Raw genomic sequence first — 21,895 nt, 5'->3', positions numbered from 1 at the left:
GGCCTTCTGATCCTAGTCAGCTTTTGTCCGCTTTCACACCAACCATATATACGGACAAACGGACAGAAGGACAGTGGGACTGGCGGACAGCGATTCGCTCTTTGTTTTCCGGTTGAAGCTTTTTCATTTTCGTTTCATTTTCGCTTTCATTCCAACGTCCAACGTCCAAATGGCCAAACGGCCGAAAAACCAAAAGATTTTAATGCCATAAATTCATATTCCCATCATTCAATTGACAAATGGCCATATGTGGCCAGTGACATGGTTTCTACCCCTACTACCACCCTACCCACGCAAAGACCTCCCCTGGACCTCTTGGATGAGAGAAAAAAGCTGGCCATTGTGTGATGGCCAGTTGATTCCGAGGCTCGACTGAAAATGCTATTGCTGGCGCTGAGTTTTAACAGGATTTGCAATGCATTTTAACTGAATAATTGATAAAATTTTGACACAAAAGTTTATTTAAGTGCAGAGTAGCGGCGGTGGCGTAAACAAAACCAAAATAAAACCCTAACTAAATTGATTGTTCGACGGTGGGATACCTCACAAAAAAACGACTAAAAAAGAAATGGATGTTCACAACTTTTTAGTGAAATCTGGTCAAGTCCTGGTAAAAGGATACATGCCAAAGGATTAACCGCAGCAAAAAAAAGAACAGGGCCAGGTCTGTTATTAATTAATAAGGTTTATGCGAGTACTTTACCTCGAAATGGTTTATTCTCGAATATCCCTTTAGTCAGTCAGTTAGCCAATACTTTTCGTCCTTTCGTCCTGGCTCGTCCTTCGTGTGTTGTCTGTCGCTGACGCTGTGTGATGCCGTGATGTATGTTTTTTCCAAACTGCCTTCTGCAAAAAAGAAAAATGAAATATACAAAATGGAATTGAAGTGGGAATTATTCATGGGCTCATGAGGAGGATAGCAGAAGGAGTAGAAGGTGGCTAGGAGGATGCATCCAGGACATTCCAGGCTGGTGCAATGTGACGGTTGCCCTCCGGCATGTACCGGCTGTGTGGCAGGAAAAGCAACAGGAACCCAGACCCGGCGACACCGGAGTCGGATTCAGAATCAAAATCATAGTCGCGTTGATTTTAATTCCGTAGCTAAAGGATTCTCTATCAATATCTGTTTAATAAGTAAACTTATTCTCTGAAAACAACTCATTTAATGTCGAAATAAAAATTTGGAAAAGTATTTCTAATCGATTTGCATGTCAAGGTGCCATAATAATAAAACCACGCACAGAGGACCATCAATTCGAGGGCTTTAATCTGTGATGACACTCGCACGATACTTGCCAGCAATGAATGAAGGACACAGAACACAGGACATTAAAGCCAAATAGTTTGGCCAATTAATTTTCCCCCTCCATTCCCTTCCAAAAAAAAAACTGGCCCAAAATGAAACTATTCAATGGCTTCAACTTGTCATATTTATGGCCGAAAACGGATGGCTATCGGGTGGGCGGTTGGCAGGACATTTTTATCGACGCCATGCATGCATCGAGATGCAAATTGTTTGTGCAACTAAACAGACACACACACACGCTACAAGCATGTTGCATGTGCAACCCTTCTGTTTTACGTACTTATGTCATATGCATGTTGACTACTTAAAATTCAATTGGCTCTAAAATAAACGATTGCCAAATATGTACGCTTGGGCTGCCACATTTGCCTCATTGCCACACGACCATACTGCCATTTGCCACATGGCCACTGCCACCATTGTAACTAAGTGTCAATTGTCATGTGTCAAATTGTGGCATACAAATTAGGGTAATCAGAGTACAACAGTATGTTTGATTGCTTGCTTTATTTATGATTGTTTGCACAACTTGGAGCTCTCTTGCCCAGCCACAACATCGTGTATCCGGACAGGGACCGGACTCAGGAAAACGGACGACGGACTCCGGCCGTATACCCCAGGTAAACACACACGAGCCAGACAAACGGACAAGCTCTATATATATACATATATGCTCTGGTATATATATTAAATTCTGGCCCGACTATTTGCTCTGAATTTGTACAAAATTGTCATTTGAAAGTAGGGGGTGTTGTGGCTGTCCAATCAACTGGTTAACTTGTCTATTATACAATTTTCAAGGGTTTGTTTAGTTTTTTTTAATTAAGCTTTACAATTTAGACAAGTTATGAATGCTAAATAGTAAGCTATAATAGTAATAATAGGGCTTCAGCAGTAGCTTAAAAATAAGCTTCTTTAGAACCAAGAAACAGACAGACTGATAGGCTAGAGGACAAGATCTGGTATATTTTCAAAGAATTATATTTAAAACTTATACAAAAGGGCAAAAAGTATTTTATTTCGTTTAAATTTAAAACCTTTACTTAGTTTTTTAAGAAATAAGTTTAATATTTTTCCAAGAAACTAAGAATAAGTGTCCTAATTTCTTTGACTTGGCCAACTTCTAATAACTTTTGTTTGGCTATTAAAATATCCCAACATCCTCAACTATTCTCCATTCTTAGCTCTTTTCTATGGCCACTTTTTTTTCTCAAAAAAGAAACCTCATTATTTTTCAAGCAAAAGGCTGCTGCTACTGCTGCTGCTGTTGATAATGTTGGCCAAATCCAAGAGCCAGGCCAAAAACCAGTTGAAAACAAGTTGAAAATATTATAAATGCATAAAGACGAGGGAGTGGCAGGATGGCAGGATGGCAAATAACCCTTTCCTTGATTCTGGAGAACAATTAACATGTGTGGCTGCCCCGAGGGCGGGGTTGGCTAAAAATTTTCAGCCACCATGCTGCTTGCTGGGCTTCTTGGCTTCCTTGGAACGGAAAGACTACAAAAGTCTTTTCGGCCATAGCCCCGTACAAGCCAGCCCAAGAGAAAATGTGGAGCAGCTGGTGGCAGAAGTGGTGGGCGGATCCGGCAACCGGCAGTTTTTGTTTCCTGAAACCCCGGCATCCCTGATCTCCTGGGGACAATTGTGGCCCCAAAACAGACCCGCCCACCTGACCTCTGCGCTTTTTTGGGTGGCATATGTGGTGGGTTGGGGGGTGTGGCAACAAAAACAACAGCTGCTGGTAAGGACAATTAGAAGGAGGCATGTGTGAGGCAGCCGTTACCGCCCCTAATGAAGGCGCAAAAATTATGAACTTTTGGCCAAAGATGAACAGGCTTTTAATTTATAAATAGGCTAGTGGCAAGTGGCATGCGGCATGTGGCATATGGCATAAGGCAAAAGGACACAAAGGAAAATGTCATTGAATAATTAAAGCAATCTGTTTGGAACTTTAATCAGCTTTTTTGGTTGCTTTTTAAGTTCTTAGATTTGGGATTCACCCTCGAGAACAGAAGAGCAACACGTGGTTGATTCTGCCACGTGTTGCTGCCACTCGTGTGGCATGGAAATTGTAAACAAACCGAGTCCGAAGTGCCTGAAAGTCGAGTGTTTGCCGAAATGGAACGATTCGGGCCGAGTCATTGCTTCCCAGCCAACCGATGTTTGAGTGAAACTTTTGGCGCCGTTCGTTCGAAAGCTCTACGGGCACGAGTCCGGCAAAAAATTCAAAAAAAAAAATCGTAATCCGGCTGGGAGCATTCCGGCAAAGTCAAATCCGTGGGCGACGTCAGTTGTTGTGCCAGCGTGTACGAGTGCGGACTGTGCACGCTCCCCTACATTTTCGAGAGAACTAATTCAAAGATATTTTTAATATTCTCAAAACGAAGACATTTTCGAACTATTTTTCAAAAGAAGCGTTTTCCAGTGCTCTCGCTCTCTGTCTATAATTTTTTGTTCGTTTTTTTTTTTCGTTGGCTAGTTTTTTGGTGTGTCATCGATCAAGCACTACTCTTTGAAATCGAAATTCAGATTCAAAAATCGCGAAGGTCTTGGCATCGCGATCGTTTAGTGTCGTAATCTTCGCCGCGTTGGACAAAATAATATCTTTTCTCGAAATTCTGAGTGACAGCTCACTTTCGAGCGACAGTTTTTTGATTTTTTGGCAAACATTTATGACGGCGTGGAAGTGAACAAGTACGTAGAATTAAAAACAAAAATTATAATCAAAATATGAACTATGAAAGTGGAAATATTTTGTGCTAAAGTGTTGAATAAATGGGGTTTTTGAAAAAGCTAATTCTTTTAGAAATTTTATTGCTTAGAGGTTGCAAATTTTTAAACAAAAACTTCCAGATTTCTCTTTGTAGGTTTAGTGATCTCTGAACTCTTTGAAGACTCTTTTAATTCAAAAAGGCTTTATAAATCACAGAAGGAATAATTAAAAGAACCTATGTAGGATACCCAGTACTTTTCTGATACTTTTCTCATAAAAAAATTGATTTCTTACCAATCTGAAGAAACTTATTAAAATTTTGTTGGATCTCCCAAAAGAAAGGGGTTTCTAAATAAAATAATGAGAAAGTTATAGTTTAGCTATAGTGTCTGCAGTTTTCGAAAGATGTTTTTAAAATCTTAAAAGTTTCCAATTCGTACCTTTTTTTATTAACAACAAAAGTATAACTATTCACCAATTAAGAATACCTAATTAAAATTATTTATTAATAATTATTTGCAAAAATAAATATTAATTTATACTCAAAAAATTATATTAAAGAAAGTACAATACAAATGAAAGTTTTATAACAAATAGTGCCAAAATAAACCAAGATCATTTGCTTCAAATTCCAAAATCAAATGGATTTATTTAACCAATTTTGAAATAAATTAAAGATAAAGTTATAGGTATTGAACTTAATTCGATAGAGCAATTAAAAATAAGTTTTTTAAAAGAAAAAAATGCCTTAGTCCAAAATTATTTAAAAACCAAAAAGGCAAAAGAGCTTCAATTTAAACTGGAGCATTGCCAAAAGGCAATAGTCCCTACATTATGTAGTTTATTTCCATAAAAGGCACAGCGGCGAGTTAAGAGGGGGCAAGTAAAGGTTTACAGTCCTTATGCCACTTACGCATGATTGGAATAAAAATGTCCTGCAGGCGGCAACAAGGACATAACAATATACAGGCGGGACAACAAGTGTTGTCTGCTGCTGCCAAAACGTACGAGCGCCATTAAGTGTGGCAACTATTCTGCCACCGAGCACCGAGCACCTTCCTGCCTTTCATCCTTCCACCAAGACACGACACGAAATTGTTGCAAAATATGAAACGGCTGTGCCGCAGTTGGTGTTGCTCTGTTGCTGTTGGTGTTTTGAAGTTGGAGTAACAGTATTATCCCCGAAACCACTCGAGAAAACGCCAGCACCCAGTACACGGACCCAGACCCATATTAGAACCCATGCCCCATAGAACGTGCTTTGTGCCGCAGCACAGACTGTTCCACAGAACCCTTTCCATATGCATATGGGTCTTCCCATTTGTGTCTGTGTCTGTGTGTCTGTCCTTGTTGATAACTTAATAGCAGGACAATGCAATACTTTCCATTTACGAGTTCATTTCTATAAACGGACACTGGCAGTGGCTGGGGCAGGCCAACGCAAAGCCACCTGACTCCATCCAACATCCGATCCCAGACCGATTCTGTCCGTCCGTCCGTCCGACCGTCCGTCTCCTGCGGTTGCCTCGACATAAGCCCATTTCACTTTAAATTAACCAGTTTGGAGTTGCCTGTGGAGGACTTTCAAGGAAGAAACATAAGTTGCCGCTTCCGATGCTTTGTCCGATCCGGATTTTCACTTTACTTTAAATACATAGCTTCTGCGTATGCACATGGCGACCGTGACAGTGGAGATGGTGGAGTTCGGAGTTCAGTGGGAAAAACGGAGTAATTTCCTTTGAATATCACAATGTAAACGGAAACGGAAAATCTGCAGTCGTGGGCCAGTCAGTATGTGACACAAGTTGCCATAAAAACGTGTAACAGTGGCAGTGGCAAGGACGAGAACGGCAACAAGGATAACAGAAAAAAAGTAGCAAAAATTGTAGCAACAAAATTAAGTGAGCGGGCAACTTTACTGTAACGTGCCGTACGTGATGCCAGTGTGCTCAGTGAAGGAGTTTATATTGCACTCGCCAACCTACAACCTTTAGTCCTTTTAGTCCTCCATCCGCCATCCCGGACTCTCCATCCAGCTTCCATACTCCGTGATCCCGTCATTTGGGTGCGTGCTCCAAGCCAACCGGCTGTCTGCAGATACTAAATCAACTTCAACTTCAACCAAATAGTGGCAGTAGTTCCTGGGGCACGATCCTTGTTCGGGCTCTGTTCAGATTTCGGGCAAGGGCAGGAAGGACTCGGCTAACAAATGGCTACATTAGCTACCTCCAGGGTTTTGGGTTTAAAATGGAAATTAAACTATTCGGAAAGTTTTAAACTAATCTGTTAATTACTCAGTGAGTGTTTCAAGGTTAAGGTATATTTTATGTTTTTTAATGCCGATCATTGGAGATCAGAAACAACCCATTATCAGCCACTGTTCTCTGCCAGTCGGCACTTTCAATGCACTAAACCCCAACCATAAACAATTCAGGTAATGGCCAGCACAGACTATATAAACAATACGGAAAATATAAACAAATCAGAGTGCTGGGGCAGCCGCACGATGAGGTGACCGGGTCCTCACCTGAGATCGTAAAATATATATTTACGGGCAATTGGTCGGTACACATGTGGAAAAGATCCCCAGTTCGAATAGTGGCCTTCGTTTCTTGTGGTGGACTGATCAGGAGAACACACCGTGTACTTACGAAATGAATAAAAATAAATTTCAAACAAAAACAAAAAATTATCTATACATTTATTTATACATTTTTTTATTTTTATTGAGAGTCCGCCGAAGTGTATTTCCATTTTTAAGATACTATGACGAAAGATTCCAAACCAAAATAACAAAAACAAATAAACAGCAAAAGATTATTGAAAATTTTGAATGAATTTATATCACCTTTAATGTGAGAAAAAGCTTTCAGCAATCAACTGATTACCTTTGACATCAGATTGGCTGGAAAATAATTTACTTGCAACTCGCTAGAATTACTTATTTATTTATGTGGCACGAGGCATGGATACGTACGTGGCTTGGGGCTTGGGGCGAAAGCAAAAAAAAAAACTCTATAATTTATTCATTTATGATTTTTTATTTTATTTATTATGATTTCTTTTGACAGAATGGTTTAATAAATACACCCAGTCCGCCCATTTCGCAGTTGATGCATGTAAATGTATGGCAGCACAAGTACACTGCCACAAAATGTAGCACAGAGAGACACCTGAACAGGCAGTATATAAATAGCGTATACAGGTAGTACGTACACCTGCAGGCATGCATAATTGAAGAGCTGCACGTGTGAAGTCGCCAACAGCTGACGCCACTAAAGTCATCAACTGTTGCAGTTGCTGTTCCATATACTGTGTTGCTGTTGCTGCTGAAATTGCAATTGCAACTGAAACTGAAGCAATTTTATTGGACGCGTGGCCGTGTGTGGCAGTATGTGGCAGCATGGCAGCAGTACTAACTGCAACAGCCTGCTGCATATTTTAATGCCATTCTGGCCAAACGAGAACTCCATAAAGACGAGGCGACATATTATCCTTGTAGGGAAGATTTATGGTTCGCCCCTCCTTCATATGAAGGCATAGTGCAACTGCAACACAAGCTGAATATGCAACTGAAACTGCATCTGGGTGTGCTTGTTGTACGAGTAATCCCCATGTCTCCACTTCCACAGCCGTTTACTTGCAACTCAATTTGGTTCACTCTCGGTGGGAGGGGGGCAGAGTGCCTTTAATTCTTGAGTAAACTGGGCATTAAGGATGCAGTAAATAAAACGCAGTTGAGGTCCTTTTGGTCCTTCACAGCATATCCTATTAATTACTTCTCAAATCTTTATCCCTTTCAGATCGAGTCCAGACAATCATGAACATCCCAAGGGTGGTGGAAAGTTGCTAAGTTGCGATGTTGGCTGGTGGCAGTGGCGGCGAAAGCAGCAACTTTGGCAGCAACACCATCTCGACCCGGCAGGGTACCACCTCAAAGCGACCGCCCAAGGCCGGCAAGGGCGGGATGACGGCCAGCAGCAGCAACAGCGCCCGCACCTGTCCAGGTGGCAGCAAAGGAGGCAACAACACGACTGCAAGTGGCACCAGTACAAGTGGCGGTGCCATGACAACCGTGACGGCGGCAACGACAACCGGCAAGGCGACCGTCAGCCATGGTCACGGTCGCCACAGGAGTGGACGCAGTGGTACAGCAACCGGATCCGGAACAGGAACAGGAACCGGTAACGGTAGCGGAACCAATAATGGTAGTGGATCGGCACGTTGCAATGTTGATGGATTCGTTGGCGGCATCGAAACATATCTGGGCTTAATTGGTTGGCGAAAGAAGTGCCTATATACGCTACTGTTGCTCCTAATGCTGCTGATTATCACGAATCTGGTGCTCACCCTCTGGATACTCAAAGTGATGGAGTTCTCAACGGTAATTGGTTAACACAGCCCCCCGGCTGAATATCATCCAGAACCGAAAATTTGTTAATCTCTCAACCCTGTCCTCATGCCCCAAAATATGCCCCGTTTCTGTTTCTGTTTCCAAATTGATTTGGTTTCGCTTTCAGGAGGGCATGGGTCAGCTCAAAATCGTGCCCGGTGGCATTCAGTTGTCGGGACAAGCGATAATTATGGACATGCTGCGCGCCTCCACGATCCGTTCGCGTCACGGCCAGCCCCTTTCCATAGGTGAGTGTTTGGTGTGTTTGAGTGAGTGTGTGTTGTTGCATGTGTTGTTGCATGTTGTTCTTGCTACTGGCTTCTGGCTAAATTGGGCGATTAGGCGCGAACATGCACGTCATACATGCGGCACCGCTTAGCCTCCGGCTTAAGCCCCCCACCTCTCTTAATATTCAATTCATAAATGGACACATTGGTTAAGGTTTTGCATCAATATTCACACTGACCTTCCTTGGCCACATTTTCAAAGTCATGGAGAGGTTGAAATGTATGGACAAGCCGGACAGGCACAGGGCCGGACAAATGGACACGCGGACAACCCGGACAATGCGGACACCCGTACAGACTGCTGGATGACTGGCTGAATGGTGGGGCAGTGCATGTTTAATGAACTGCGTCCGCCGACACCGCCGCCGACGCCATTGTGCAGCCTCATTTTGTTCACCTCCGCTGGAGGGTTTAAGCATTCAAGGATGTGTGTGTGGAAGGTGGTGCGGTGGCAAGGGAAAGGACACACAGCAGGTCTCGGCAAACACGATTCAGGACAAATGTGTGCCGTTGCCAGTCAAGACATAAATCAACGGATATCAACAACGTTTCTGTATGTGTGTGTGTGGTTGGTGGGGGGTGGAGGGTGAGGTTGAGGCAGGAAATCAGAGACACTAAGCGTTACCAAATGAGATCGGGGGCAGCAACACCATCCTTCCTGCTCCAGTGCCAGCCAACCAGCCAACCAGCCAAGATGTACAATTACAGATAAACCGTGCGAAAGGATGCCCAAAGAAGACGGATGCGATTGCCAGGAGACCTTCGTCCATGTGTCGACAAGAAATTGCTATCACGGAATGGACAGGAGACTGAGTTGGAGAAGGAGTCCTCGGAGATGGAGCTGGGAGTGGAGCTGGTAGAAGTAGCATTTCCCGGGGCGATAAGTAGCACCGCAGACACGCACGCGGATGTGGGCACAAGACTGTGACGGTTGACAGGATCTCTAGGTAGATGTACTTCGAAAAAAAATAATGATAAAGATCTTTAACAAATGAGGGACAAAAAACCGTGGCAAGTAGTTAGAGTTGAGGTTCTTGCTTTGTTTTAAATATAATGCTTAACAAATATTGAAATGGAATGCATAGATCTGAGCTTCTAAGGAGTACTTCACAGTTGGCACAGAGATTAGTTATTGAAATACTATCGATACTATCATTAGCTTTCAAAGAAACAAAATAGTAAAAAATATTTTAAATTTAGAGACCTTTTTTAATGGCTTTAGGCTTAATACTCTTCGAATTTTCAATCCCTAAGTGTTTATTTTTATAAAAGGCATGAAAATTAAATGAAAATATTAAGATCCAAAAGTTTAAAATCACAAAAAAAACGACCAAAAAGCATAAACAAAGTAGTACCTTATGTTTGGACCTTATTTTTCTTTAAGAAAAATATTTAAAAAATCCTCCAGAATAAGTATTTAGTTTAGAAATATAATAAAACCTTCTAAAACACTTGTCTCCCGGTGTATGAGATGAGAAACTGCCGTGGAAAAGCCATGAAAATCCAGGGGGAGACAATGACGCTGGAAATGGCGATGGCGGGTCGAAATTTGATTTCCGTTTCCGCCGTCTTGTTACGTGTTATCATCTTAGGTGCCTGCCACTTCCACTTCCTCTTAGATGTCCTCTTAGCCCCCTCTACACCCCTCTTCAAATGTCAAATGTATGGCTGGCTTGTTTACTTATTTATATTGCAATTACTGCTAAAATTACCCGCATTTGTCAGACAAGCATTCCGGATTAATTGTCTATAATATATCCTTCATTCAACCAAAATATCTATGACATCTTCTCTGAAATTCTCTTCCAAAAAAATACTACCAACATCATCATCATCATCAGAATCATCACGTAATTTTTCAATCAATACACGTGACCCGAATGGCATGATTGAGAATCATTTATTTCTGGGACACGATAAGTTCGAGTGCCTGTCGTCGGGATTTCGCATCAACGACACCAACGGACGGAGTTTGTTTTCGGTGAACCGGGATGAGGTCACCATCGGTGCCCATTCCCTGCGGATCGACGGTGAGGGCGGTGCCGTGTTCCGGGAATCCGTCCAGACGCCACACATCCGAGCAGAGCCAGGACGAGAACTGAGGTGAGTTGAAGGAGGTGATCCTCCAATTAAAGTAAATTCATATAAAAAACTGGGAAAATAATCGGAAAAATTGTTGAAATACAAGGAGTGTAATAAATTTTGAAAAAGTCAAGGGATACAGTTACAGTATCCTGTGGCCCATATCCTGGCCAGCCTTAGTCGATGACGGGAAGAGGAGAAATCTGGTAGAAATAAAAAATTAAAAGCAAACACTCAGTGTTCAGTGTTGGGGTGTCACCTTTTTGCGGTGACGGTAACAAAAAAAAAAACAGCACACACACATACACATAACCTGCCACAAAATGGTTTGAATGGTGGGTCCTGGGGGGGGCCAACTGCATATGTATGCAACTGCCACACACAACCCTCGGTAGGTAGGTGTCGGTGTTCAGCTCAGTGAGCTCGGTGGATTGGGGAACGAAAATATTTATACACATTTGTCTGAATGTCCACAAACGTTGGCAGTGAATTAAAAAGCGCCAAAGGGGCGACATGGATGGACCCCCTCTGGGGTAGTCCTTGTTGCATTATGTGACACTGCCACCCTCTCTGGGTGGCCATCCAGTGCCAATCCTGCCATCCGTTCATCCATCTGACAATCCAGCAATCCATCTGCGGTGTTGTGTGTACACATATGAACCATTAAGGGGATCGGCGGCTTGTAATAACATTTTCATTGACAAATTTGGTGATAGCCCCGATGCCTGTTCATGTTGGTTCATCAAAATTACAAATTGTCTGGCAACAACGATGCAGCCTGCCACCAGGTTGCAAATGCCCCCACACACACACACACACACATGGTTTATCATAGAGAAGCAACAGGGAAGTCACAGCAGCAATTCAAATTGAAATTGCAATGTTTTTAAATCATCGCCATCGTCCTTTTTCAGTCGCTGGGTCGCAATTCAACGACTTTCCGTTTCATTAGACAGGCTGTAGAGTCCTTTTTGGCGTTCGGCTTCAAATAAAGTGCACAGCAAGAATATAATATATATATTCTAGATTTTAAACATGAAGATATAGAAAAGAAGGGCTTAAAAAGAGTAACTCCAAAAAGACCCTTAAATATAGGCTATAAAAAATTATTAACTGGAAGGACTCTTCTCTTAAGGCTCTTTAAGCGTCTCCCCTTAACCTTAGCTCTGAATATTTTTCCCCGTGTAATGCCAGGACCTTCATGGACTGACCAAAGTGATTTAATTACAGACTGGAGTCGCCCACCCGCCAATTGGAGATGACGGCCGCCAAGGACATCAATTTGCAATCGCGGGCCGGCGGCATCGAAGTGGTGTCCCTGGAAGATGTCAAGTTCCGAGCCTTGGACGGAAGCGTAAGTATGATTGGTGATTGGAACAGGGCAAAGGGAAAGGGCTTTAAAAAATATATTTTACTTAAAAATTTCAACTATTTTCTTTCCCATTTTTTTTAACTTTAATCCCATTAGCTACGTCTGGAATCCTCAAAGATCCTGATGCCGAATTTAAGGACTGCCCAGCCACCTATCATGGGCACTGCCCAGAGCCGGGACCATATGCATCGTGTCTTCCAGCTGTGTGCCTGCTCCAGTGGCAAGCTATTTCTGGCGGCGCCACACTCCATATGTGCCGGCGATGATTCCACCGTTTGCAGGTGATTCCCATCCCCAAGGATCAGCAGGAGCGAAGGGAGTAAGCCAGCCACCGGTCACCACCACACTAATCGTTAAATATCCCCCCCATTAACCTCCTAAAGTGTAACATAGATGAAAGGAAAACATAGTGACATATACATATATACCCTGCATCCTGCGTTCATAATTCTTTTGTATATCCTGGCTGGAGGATTTCGTCCTTCGGCCGGTATTCGAAGAACAAAATCAAGAGCTTCTTAGACACTTGGATGTTGTGTACTAGACTAACTAAACGAAAAGGCAATTCAGAGACATAGGCATATCCTTCATAGACATATACCAAAATAAACATAACATATATATATATATAGATATATCAAGGCACAGGCACTCGTATTACTATATATTATATAATAACCGATTTATAAATCGGTGCAGCAAGAAAATCAGTGTAACTGTACTCAACTTCCTTGTGAAAGTGTGCCTACGAAAATGATTGAATAAAGATCACCGCTTTCCCTTGACTTGATTGTAAATAGATGGATACATAATACCCAGTAATAGTAATTGATAAACTCATGTAGATAATACCCCAATATATAGGTCTATATAAAGTAATCACCACCACCACAACCACTACCGACAGAATACTCAATGAAATGGCATTAAAACACAATACGAAGACAATGAAATATCATTAAATGAATCGCAAGAGCTACATAGTTATATGTGTAATGTTTAAAAACGGAAAGTAATAGTATATATAATTAACCAACTATAAATATTAAATATTATATATAAATATGAGTTCGAACATGGCTATGGATATGAAATATTAAAATTATAAATAAATACGAATATTGAATAGAGTTGAAAATAATGAAAATTGCCGTTGAATTTGTCAAGTGTAAGGATACACACTGATATATATAGATATATAGATATATTTATATATAAATAAATAAATAATATTAAAATAATAAATGTATATGTATCTGTACGTATGTAAACATAATGAGAAAGAAATGCTTTTAGAGAGGCATTAAGTTTAATTTGTTGTTGAATTTTTTTTAGCACGATTTAGGAAACATAATGTTTAAAATAAAACCCAAAAAACAACTAGTGACGAAAATAAATAAGTGAATAAATGGATATAAACTTTATATCACATATATATTATATATATATATGTATTGTAATACACCAAACAAACAAAAAATACATGCATAACAAAAAAAAAGAAAAGAAAGAATAGAATCCTTAGAAGACGGGCGGGAACTTGATGTCCTGGATCCTGCAATTGGTTGGCTGTACGGATTTTTTATTCGACGGTGGGGATTGTGCGCACTTTTTGCCACAAAAGCGACCCGAAACGACTCAAAAAAGGACTCAAGCCGACGAGTGCTCCTCGTTGGTTGACGCCTTCCTGGCACTTTTGGAATTCGAAGGACGTTAAGGACGTCCTGACTAGGTTCTACCTCTCTATGCCGTCGTCGTTGTGGGAGTTTCCAGGACACGAACGAGTACGCCACTGTTTCGGGCCAATTGAGCTATTCTCCGAGCTCACTGGCTCTGAACTCTGAACTCTGAGTCGAACAAGGGAATAGAAAATAAAATACCCGAGCTTTGAAGTGAAAGTTAATGCTTCAATTTCGATTTTGAAAAGCTTCAAAAATGTTCAAAAAAATAAACACTTATTGAGTTGCATTCTTGATTGGTTTCTGCATCATTTATGGTCTTAACTTTTTAACCCTTTTTCGAGGTTAATTTGTATGACCTGGCTAAATGGGAATGGGAACGAGGTTCGAAAAATTTCCCACACTTGACGTTCTATTTTAGTATTCCATTAATATTCTAATAGGCGCTTTTGTACTTTTTACCCCCAAAACTCTGTCATATTGTCGCTCTTTTTGTCATTTTGTCGCCATCCCAGGAAACACACACACATCTATGTATGTCCTTCTGTCCGTGTGTCCTTGTGTGTGGTGTATATGGTAGTAATCACATAAAATTTTCTAATTACCACCACTAACAAAAACACACACTCCCCGACACACACACACACACACACACCTGTCAACTTTCGCGATTCTCTTCCATTTTGACACTAGAGTCGCGTGGCAGGACTCTTCTTGGTGGCGCCCCTGCCACGTCAGTGTCCCCACTCCTTTATAGCTCCTAAAGCACATGCATAGTTTAAATTTCAATGCATAACTCAAGTGCTGCCTTTGGGTAGCAGCGAGGCATCAGGCAGGAGGCAGAAGGTCCTTCCCAGTTCGACCTGTCTTAAGCCGTCCTAAAATTTAAATGAAAACACCTTGCGGCGCCTTATGTGAGCGGCCATAAATTCTGCAGGCCATCGTCTTGGCCTAGACCCAAGCCTCCACCCACCCACCTACTCACCCACCAACCCTTTAACACCTTCAGACCATAACCCTTACACACACACACCCCATCCACCAAAAGGGTGTCCTTATACACCTAAAGAAAATAGGACCAGTTGGAGAATGATGGAGTCGGGAACTAAAAATAAATCCTTTTTAAATTTGGAACTAAATAAAACAAATAATAAATTAAATAAAAAAAAAACTTGAACTAGAACCCTTCCTTTTAAAAAGAAACCTATTTCTTCCAGTGTAAAGCATACCATTCACCCCATGGGCGTAGTGGGGGGTGTGTGGGTAGCAACAGTTAGTTAGTTAACGGTATCTAAAATGGGTGTAAACCTGCGCCGAGCTGACAAATTAAGTATGCATGAAAGTGGCAACACACACACACACACATGAGAGTGTCCTTGCCACACACACACTTAAACACACACACTGAAAAGGTAGTAAGTACGTAAGACCCAAGTGGCCCGTGGGAGAAAGCATTTCTTTTACGTTGCAGTTAATAGGATTTGGCTGGAGAACGGAATCAAATTAATTGTTTCATTTGTTTTCATAACGGAGTCAGAGTCATTGTTGTTGCAACAAAGTGTACAAGTGTATGTGATGACAGGATACTGTACGTGTGCGAGTGCAATGTTAACGGTTCTTTGGTTGCATGCCTTAACTGACGTTTAAGTGGGCAATTAGGCAAAAACTGTGTAATGTTTCCATCGTCAAGGAAGTGCCAAGGATGCACACATGTCCTTGCCATTTCAACTTTTGGGTTAGGTCTTCTTCTTCTGCTTCCCGATTTTTTTTTTAGTGCCATCAGTCAAGTCGTTTGAAGCCACATCCTTGTTATCCTTTGCCATTTATTAACTTATTAAATTACACACACTCTCGAGGGCCTTTTGTCTTATTTATTTCCATCCAAGTACCTGCTGGTAAAAGTCCTGAAAAGTCTTAGCCACTCCCTCCCTCCATCCATCCATTTTTTTTTGTTTTTGCATATATCCTGCCGTATCCTGTCGGCATTCGGCATTTTGTTTGTGTGCTATCTTCGGGTCCAGGCAACTAAACGAATTTATGTCGTAATGAATGTCAGTTGCCACATATCTCGTGTCTATCTCAGCCTTCTGCCGACTTCAGCACTGGCTCGGCTGCCTCCAGGACATGCGAGTCCTGCAGTTGCCATCTTGATGTTGGCCATGTGCCTGCTGTTATCCTTATTGCCTTGTGCCTCGCACAATTCCAGGCAAAATTTAATAGTTATTCAAAGCATTCTGTTTTTATGGCCGAGAATTTTTGCGCATTTTTGCGGGGAAAGCTTATCGTTTCGAAACTAAACCTGATTAGCTGGAAGGACAAGGAGAAGAACCAGAGGAGGGCAGCCTACACCTCGGCTTTGTGAAAAAAAAGGCGAAAAAAAAATTCAAGTTTCCCAAAAACCAAAGCCGCTTAAATTACGAGCTGTTCACTTTGTGCTTAACTGTTTCCTCTTGTTTTAACTCATATGTGTTATGCCTCCTCCGGTGGCAGACACTTTGGGGGGAACTTTGAAATACTCTTGGCCAAAAAAAAAATATTTCAGAAATAGTTAACTACTAGAAACAATATATTATTATTTAATTGGATTTATGAGTAGTTATTTTCTTATTTAATAAGTATCTTGTTTCAATTTTTGACCATTTATGGATTTAAGATAAGCTTTTTATTTTTGATCTCTAAGATTTTGTTGAAAAAAATATTTTAAAATAATTCTAAAAAATATTTATCTAAGTCAAGTAAGTAGCCCTCTTTTTAGGCATTCCTAAGAGCATTTATCTTTCGGTTATCCTTGCCCCGGAGGAGGTCCTGCTCCTGCCACTGCCTCTGGCCCTTTTTTACGAGCTGTTACCGGTCGTGCCCGCTATGCGCGAGTGCGTGTTAACAGGCAATTAAATCCGAATTACATTTTGCTTCTTTTTGCAAGGACTCGCCCTCACCCCTCTCTTACATACACACACACATAAAAAAAGATGGTTGTAAGTTGGCTTTAGCAGAAGTTAAACGGCAGGTGTGCCCAGTGCCACGGTCTTGCCTCGAACGAACCTCGGCACCTTGCCACCTGCCACATCCTGGTGCGCGATTTGGGGGGAAGCCTTCGATAAGGCTGTGCCGAGCAAAGTTGAAGAAGCCAGTTGGTTGTTACCATTTGCCAGTTGGCAGGACACGTGCCAATTAAAGATAAATTTTAATTGCCGCCCCGCAATGGAGATTTATGTTGCGGGCATTAAGCACAATCCAATAATCGGCTTCGTTTATCGCCCAAGCCCCGGGGACGGATTTAATTGAATTGACTGACGACCCGGCCATGACCAAAAAGCCGGCCAAACTCTCACCAAAAAAGGACTCGAACGCACTCACCTCCGTCGGCCTCAAATCGAATTGCCAAATGGCCGGGAATCAGCATTTGCATTAGAATGTCAAAGGCGCTAAGCCGCAAAAAGTTAGCCCCAATTGAATTTTGCCAACTTGGACCGTAAAAAAAAAATACAAAAAAAAAAAACAAAAGGACTTGTGTGTAAGGGTGTGTGTGTGTGTGAGCCATGAAAACTCCGTCTGGCAAATGGGTTTTAAACACTGAGAAAATTAATAAAATAAACTCAAAAACTAAGCTGAGAATTAAGAGATTTTTAAGAAAAGGGAGAGAAGTTTGAGAGGGAAAATAGATAAGAAATATTAAGAAAATAAAAACCTAGTTATTGGTTTAATTTTAAGACTTTATATATTTTTTTTATCACTGGTTCTAAGCCCTAAGTTGAAAATCAGGAAGGAAAGTTTTTTTGGGAATCACTTATTTCTCTTCTATTTTTTTACTTTTAATATTTTTCTTCAAGTGCATAATCTGAAACACCTTTTAAAATATCTTCCCCTATTGATAGCTTTAAGCCAAAAATTTTTGTTTCAGTGTCAAAAATATCAGAAGGAATAAAAGTATATATATATATTTGCATAGAAAATGTGAGTCACCGCCATATCATTACTGGCTTTTTCGCAAATGAAGCCATTTTCCCCCCAAACTACTCCGCGGGGATGTCCTGCTCCACAGGATGTGTATGAGTGTGTGTGTGTGGAGAACCAACTTAATCCTTTTGTGAACAAACATACGCTCTCTCTGGCCCGCTGACCGAGGCAGCCCTTTGCCCGACAACGGGCAGGACCTGGCAGGACCTGCTACTGCTAGTGGTCCTGTTTCTGTTTCTGACTCGGCCCAGGGTGTCACACGAAGAGGCAAAGAGGACGGGGGTCATAGGTCACAAAAAGTGTGGCAAGCGGAAATCAAATGAAAAACTCGTGCGTCGCCAACCCGCCCCCGCCTCAGAGGCAAATGCCACACACAAATAGTATAAAACAAAATAAAATAAACTTTTTCGAACGCATTTCTATTGTCAGCGGCACAGTCTTCGGTCGTTGGGTTCGTTCGTTGGGTCTCTGGGTTGGGCGAAAACTTTCAGGGGCCACTGTTCGGTGAGTGCGGGTGCTGGGGTGCCCGCCTTTTGTTTGTTGTTCTCCGACGCAGTAAGAGCGTTTGTTTTCTTTTCCTCCTTTATTACGTATTTCATTTTTTAGCAGTGCCACCCACTCTTGCCACTCCGACCACTCCTGCCACTGCCGCCACTCTTGCCACTCTGGATGTGGCAGCGGCAGTGGCAAGAGCGGCATCTGAATCAGAGAATCCGTTCACTTCATTTGCCTACACGGCCCAGTCAAGGAGCACTTTACACGGCTGAAGGAGGCGCCACGGTGCCAAAAATTGGGGCGGGGGAAGGCACAGTGGTGCTAGACGTCCTGCCGAGGGAGTCCTTTGGCAATGTTCTAGAAATTCAACAAAAAAAAATTCATATTTTGGTTCCTCCGAAGAAACCCTATTTTCCTATTACCGGACTTTCATCATTTTTTTTTGAGGGTCCATCAGAAAAATTTGGAAAATTTGGATCCGAAATTTTATTTATAGGTTGTGATGCAGATTTATTGAAGATCAATCTAGAAATCGTTTAAGATACTCCGCTTGAGAATCGGATGCGTATCGACCAAGATATGACCATCGCAAGGGTTAAAAATTTCACTCCCCACGATTTTCCCACTTTTCGAAGGGGGTCCATCGGAAAAATTTGGAAAAATGGGATCCGAAATTTTATTTCTAGGTTTTGATGCAGATTTATTAGGAATCGATCCAGAAATCGTTTAAGACACTCCGCTTGAGAATCGGATGAGTATTGGCCAAGATATGAGAATCGCAAGGGTAAAAATATCACTCCCCACGATTTTGCCACTTTTTGAAGGGGGTCCATCAGAAAAATTTGGAAAAATGGGATCCGAAATTTTATTTCTAGGTTTTGATGCAGATTTATTAAGAATCGATCCAGAAACCGTTTAAGACACTCCGCTTGAGAATCGGATGAGTATTGGCCAAGATATGCGAATGGCAAGGGTCAAAATATCACTCCCCACGATTTTCCCTATTTTTGAAGGGAGTCCATCAGAAAAATTTGGAAAAATGGGATCCGAAATTTTACTTCTAGGTTTTGATGCAGATTTATTAAGAATCGATCCAGAAATCGTTTAAGACACTCCGCTTGAGAATCGGATGAGTATTGGCCAAGATATGAGAATCGCAAGGGTCAAAATATGACTCCCCACGATTTTCCCACTTTTTGAAGGGGGTCCATCAGAAAAATTTGGAAAAATGGGATCCGAAATTTTACTTCTAGGTTTTGATGCAGATTTATGAAGAATCGATCCAGAAACCGTTTAAGACACTCCGCTTGAGAATCGGATGCGTATCGGCCAAGATATGATCATCGCAAGGGTCAAAATATGACTCCCCACGATTTTCCCACTTTTTGAAGGGGGTCTATCAGAAAAATTTGGAAAAATGGGATCCAAAATTTTATTTCTAGGTTTTGATGCAGATTTATGGAGAATCGATCCAGAAACTGTTTAAGACAGAAAAATTTGGAAAAATGGGATATATCCAATAAATAGATGTATCACTTTGAAAAATATATAATATTGTACACTTTTTTATGTTTTTAAGAAATCTAATTAAAGAATTATTTAAATATAATAAATATAACTTACAGCCCAGTGTGCTGGCGCATTTTGCAGGCGTCGTTGCTGCGGCTGTAGGTGCCCCACAGGCTGAGGGGAAAGGCCAAAGGATGTGGCTGGGGGAAGACGGCAAAGGGGGGACAGCTGCACCGGCAAAAGGACAAACTTTTGTCGCTTGGTAATGATGGCATTTTGGCATTGCCAGCCCTGCTGGTTGTTGTTGGTAAAGTTTTGTGCACACAAGTTTAAACAAAGCAGCCGCCAGTCCCATAAACAGTCGACAGGCGTTGCGTTCTTGGGTCAAAACAGAACAGAAGGATCTAGCAGCGAAGCATGGGGGCAGGACGAGCACTGCCCCAAAAAATAGGCAGCAGCTGCCACTGCAACTGCTATACCCCATGGCGTATACTTAATATGGCCACCAAACACCAATATCAAGTATACGCTCCGTTGTATTTGTGTTTCTATTTTTATTAACAGTCCAATAATAATATTAGGAATGTTATCACTTAATTGAAAGCATAAAACCAGGGTCATTAGTGCCACCCCAAGAAATAACCAATCTTGCTAATCAGCTTACGCATTTCTCCATAACATTCTCCGCCCCTTTCTCCAGTGACATGGCACAGCACAGGACAGCACGGCAAATGGCAAATAACAAATAATTTGCCCGCCAAACATGAACTTCTTGCTATTTGCGATCCTATCACTCCGCTTCACTGAGCACCGGGACACCCAGGGATGTCCTGGGAAAGGAGTTTGGGTCCATCACGGGGGATATGATAAGGACATGACACGGGCAATGTTCCGAGGGAAATGTTGGGGAAAATGCTGCGACAAATGCTCATGGGTTTGCTTTAGATAACACACGTAATTGTGTCCAATGTTACGACAAATTTTCCACAAACTGTTGGCCGGAAACCACAAAAGGTCAGGGGTTAGGGGCTAGAACGATGACCAGTGAGAAGTGAGAAGTTTTCTTAAAAATAAAATAAGAATTATGAATTAAGTTTTTTGCCAACCCTTTTAAGCTTATATATCCAAGAATTTATATACCTGTTATTAGTGTACAGTTATATAGCAAATATTAAATAATAAAACAACAAAAACAAAAAAAAATACAAAAAAAAAATAATTTAATAATCACGATTTTTGAGGCTAGCTTAAGTGCAACCTTTGAGAATCGAGGAGGAGGGCACTTTTTTAAAAATTAATTTATAATTTTTTTTTTATCAAATTGCGACAAAATAAAAACAAATTTTATACTTTTACTTTAAGCAATAAAACCGTAAGCATGTTCTCTTTATTTAGAAACTTTACCCCCAGAGTTACCTCATTAGGAAACCAGATTTTGGTTAAAAAAAAACAAAACAATTTCCTTTAAAAAAATGTTATATTTCTATCATTTTTGTATCCTTTTCCATCGAGTCCTTTATCATAATTAAAAAATGTAACGCTTTTGGATGACATTTACTTTATAGTCCGATGACAAGTTGAATAATTTTGACAAAATGAATGAAGCCTCGAGAGCGCTGATGATGGGAACTTAATGACGCCGATGACGTCGACGGGGGGTCTCGGGTCTTAAAATGCGTTTAATTTGTTTCTCAAGAATTTGCACAAAGCGTGCCAAGATGTTGGCACACAACCCCCCAACCCCCGCCGCCCTCACAGGACTGGGCGTCCTTAAAGTTCAGACAGGACCTTGTTGGGAAGCGTTTCTTTTTATGAACTCTTTGGCGTGGCTTGGGCGCGTTATCTCCGATTGTGAGTCAAGTTCGTTGGCACGCTTAATTACCGTTAAGCTTCCGACCCCTGCCACAGCCATGCCCTTTGCCCTCTACCCTCTTCCCTACCCACCCGATTTTTTTTTTCTTAGTCTTAAGATAACCGACAGTTGAGAGAAATATGCTGTGACGTCATTTAGCTTCAATTAAAATAGCTGAGGATTGCATGAGGATTTTTAATTAAAATTTACTTTGTAAATTATACGCTAAAGGAGTGCGTGCTCTCAC

The 21,895-nt window shown here is 41.5% G+C and overlaps 1 protein-coding gene and 1 long non-coding RNA gene across 2 annotated transcripts in view; one reads left to right on the top strand and one right to left on the bottom strand.

Annotated features, from left to right (window-relative positions):
• Positions 1-729: 729 nt before the first annotated feature.
• Positions 730-21,895, bottom strand: part of LOC138926237 (uncharacterized) — a 51,189-nt gene continuing 30,023 nt past the window's right edge. Inside the window, exon 3 of the long non-coding RNA XR_011442648.1 lies at positions 730-846. This is a non-coding gene — a long non-coding RNA (uncharacterized lncRNA). The remainder of the gene's footprint in view (positions 847-21,895) is intronic.
• Scgdelta (sarcoglycan delta) lies at positions 3,597-13,602 on the top strand. The gene is made up of 6 exons (XM_017254179.3): positions 3,597-4,003; positions 7,826-8,406; positions 8,543-8,663; positions 10,544-10,805; positions 12,015-12,138; positions 12,253-13,602. The coding sequence occupies exons 2-6, from the start codon at positions 7,882-7,884 to the stop codon at positions 12,439-12,441; spliced, it is 1,221 nt and encodes a 406-aa protein (XP_017109668.2). The 5' UTR covers positions 3,597-4,003; positions 7,826-7,881; the 3' UTR covers positions 12,442-13,602.

Source organism: Drosophila bipectinata, chromosome XL (assembly GCF_030179905.1).
Source record: "Drosophila bipectinata strain 14024-0381.07 chromosome XL, DbipHiC1v2, whole genome shotgun sequence".
NCBI lineage: Eukaryota > Metazoa > Arthropoda > Insecta > Diptera > Drosophilidae > Drosophila > Drosophila bipectinata.
The sequence above is the reverse complement of the archived record's forward strand: the minus strand, read 5'-3'. Positions and strand labels throughout refer to the sequence as shown.

Bases quoted from the DNA above. Each gene is read 5' to 3' on its own strand.
- Scgdelta (XM_017254179.3), top strand. From the start codon at position 7,882: ATGTTGGCTGGTGGCAGTGGCGGCGAAAGCAGCAACTTTGGCAGCAAC. The intron at 8,407-8,542 runs GTAATTGGTTAA...TTTCGCTTTCAG, and splicing joins AAGTGATGGAGTTCTCAACG to GAGGGCATGGGTCAGCTCAA. The intron at 12,139-12,252 runs GTAAGTATGATT...TAATCCCATTAG, and splicing joins TCCGAGCCTTGGACGGAAGC to CTACGTCTGGAATCCTCAAA.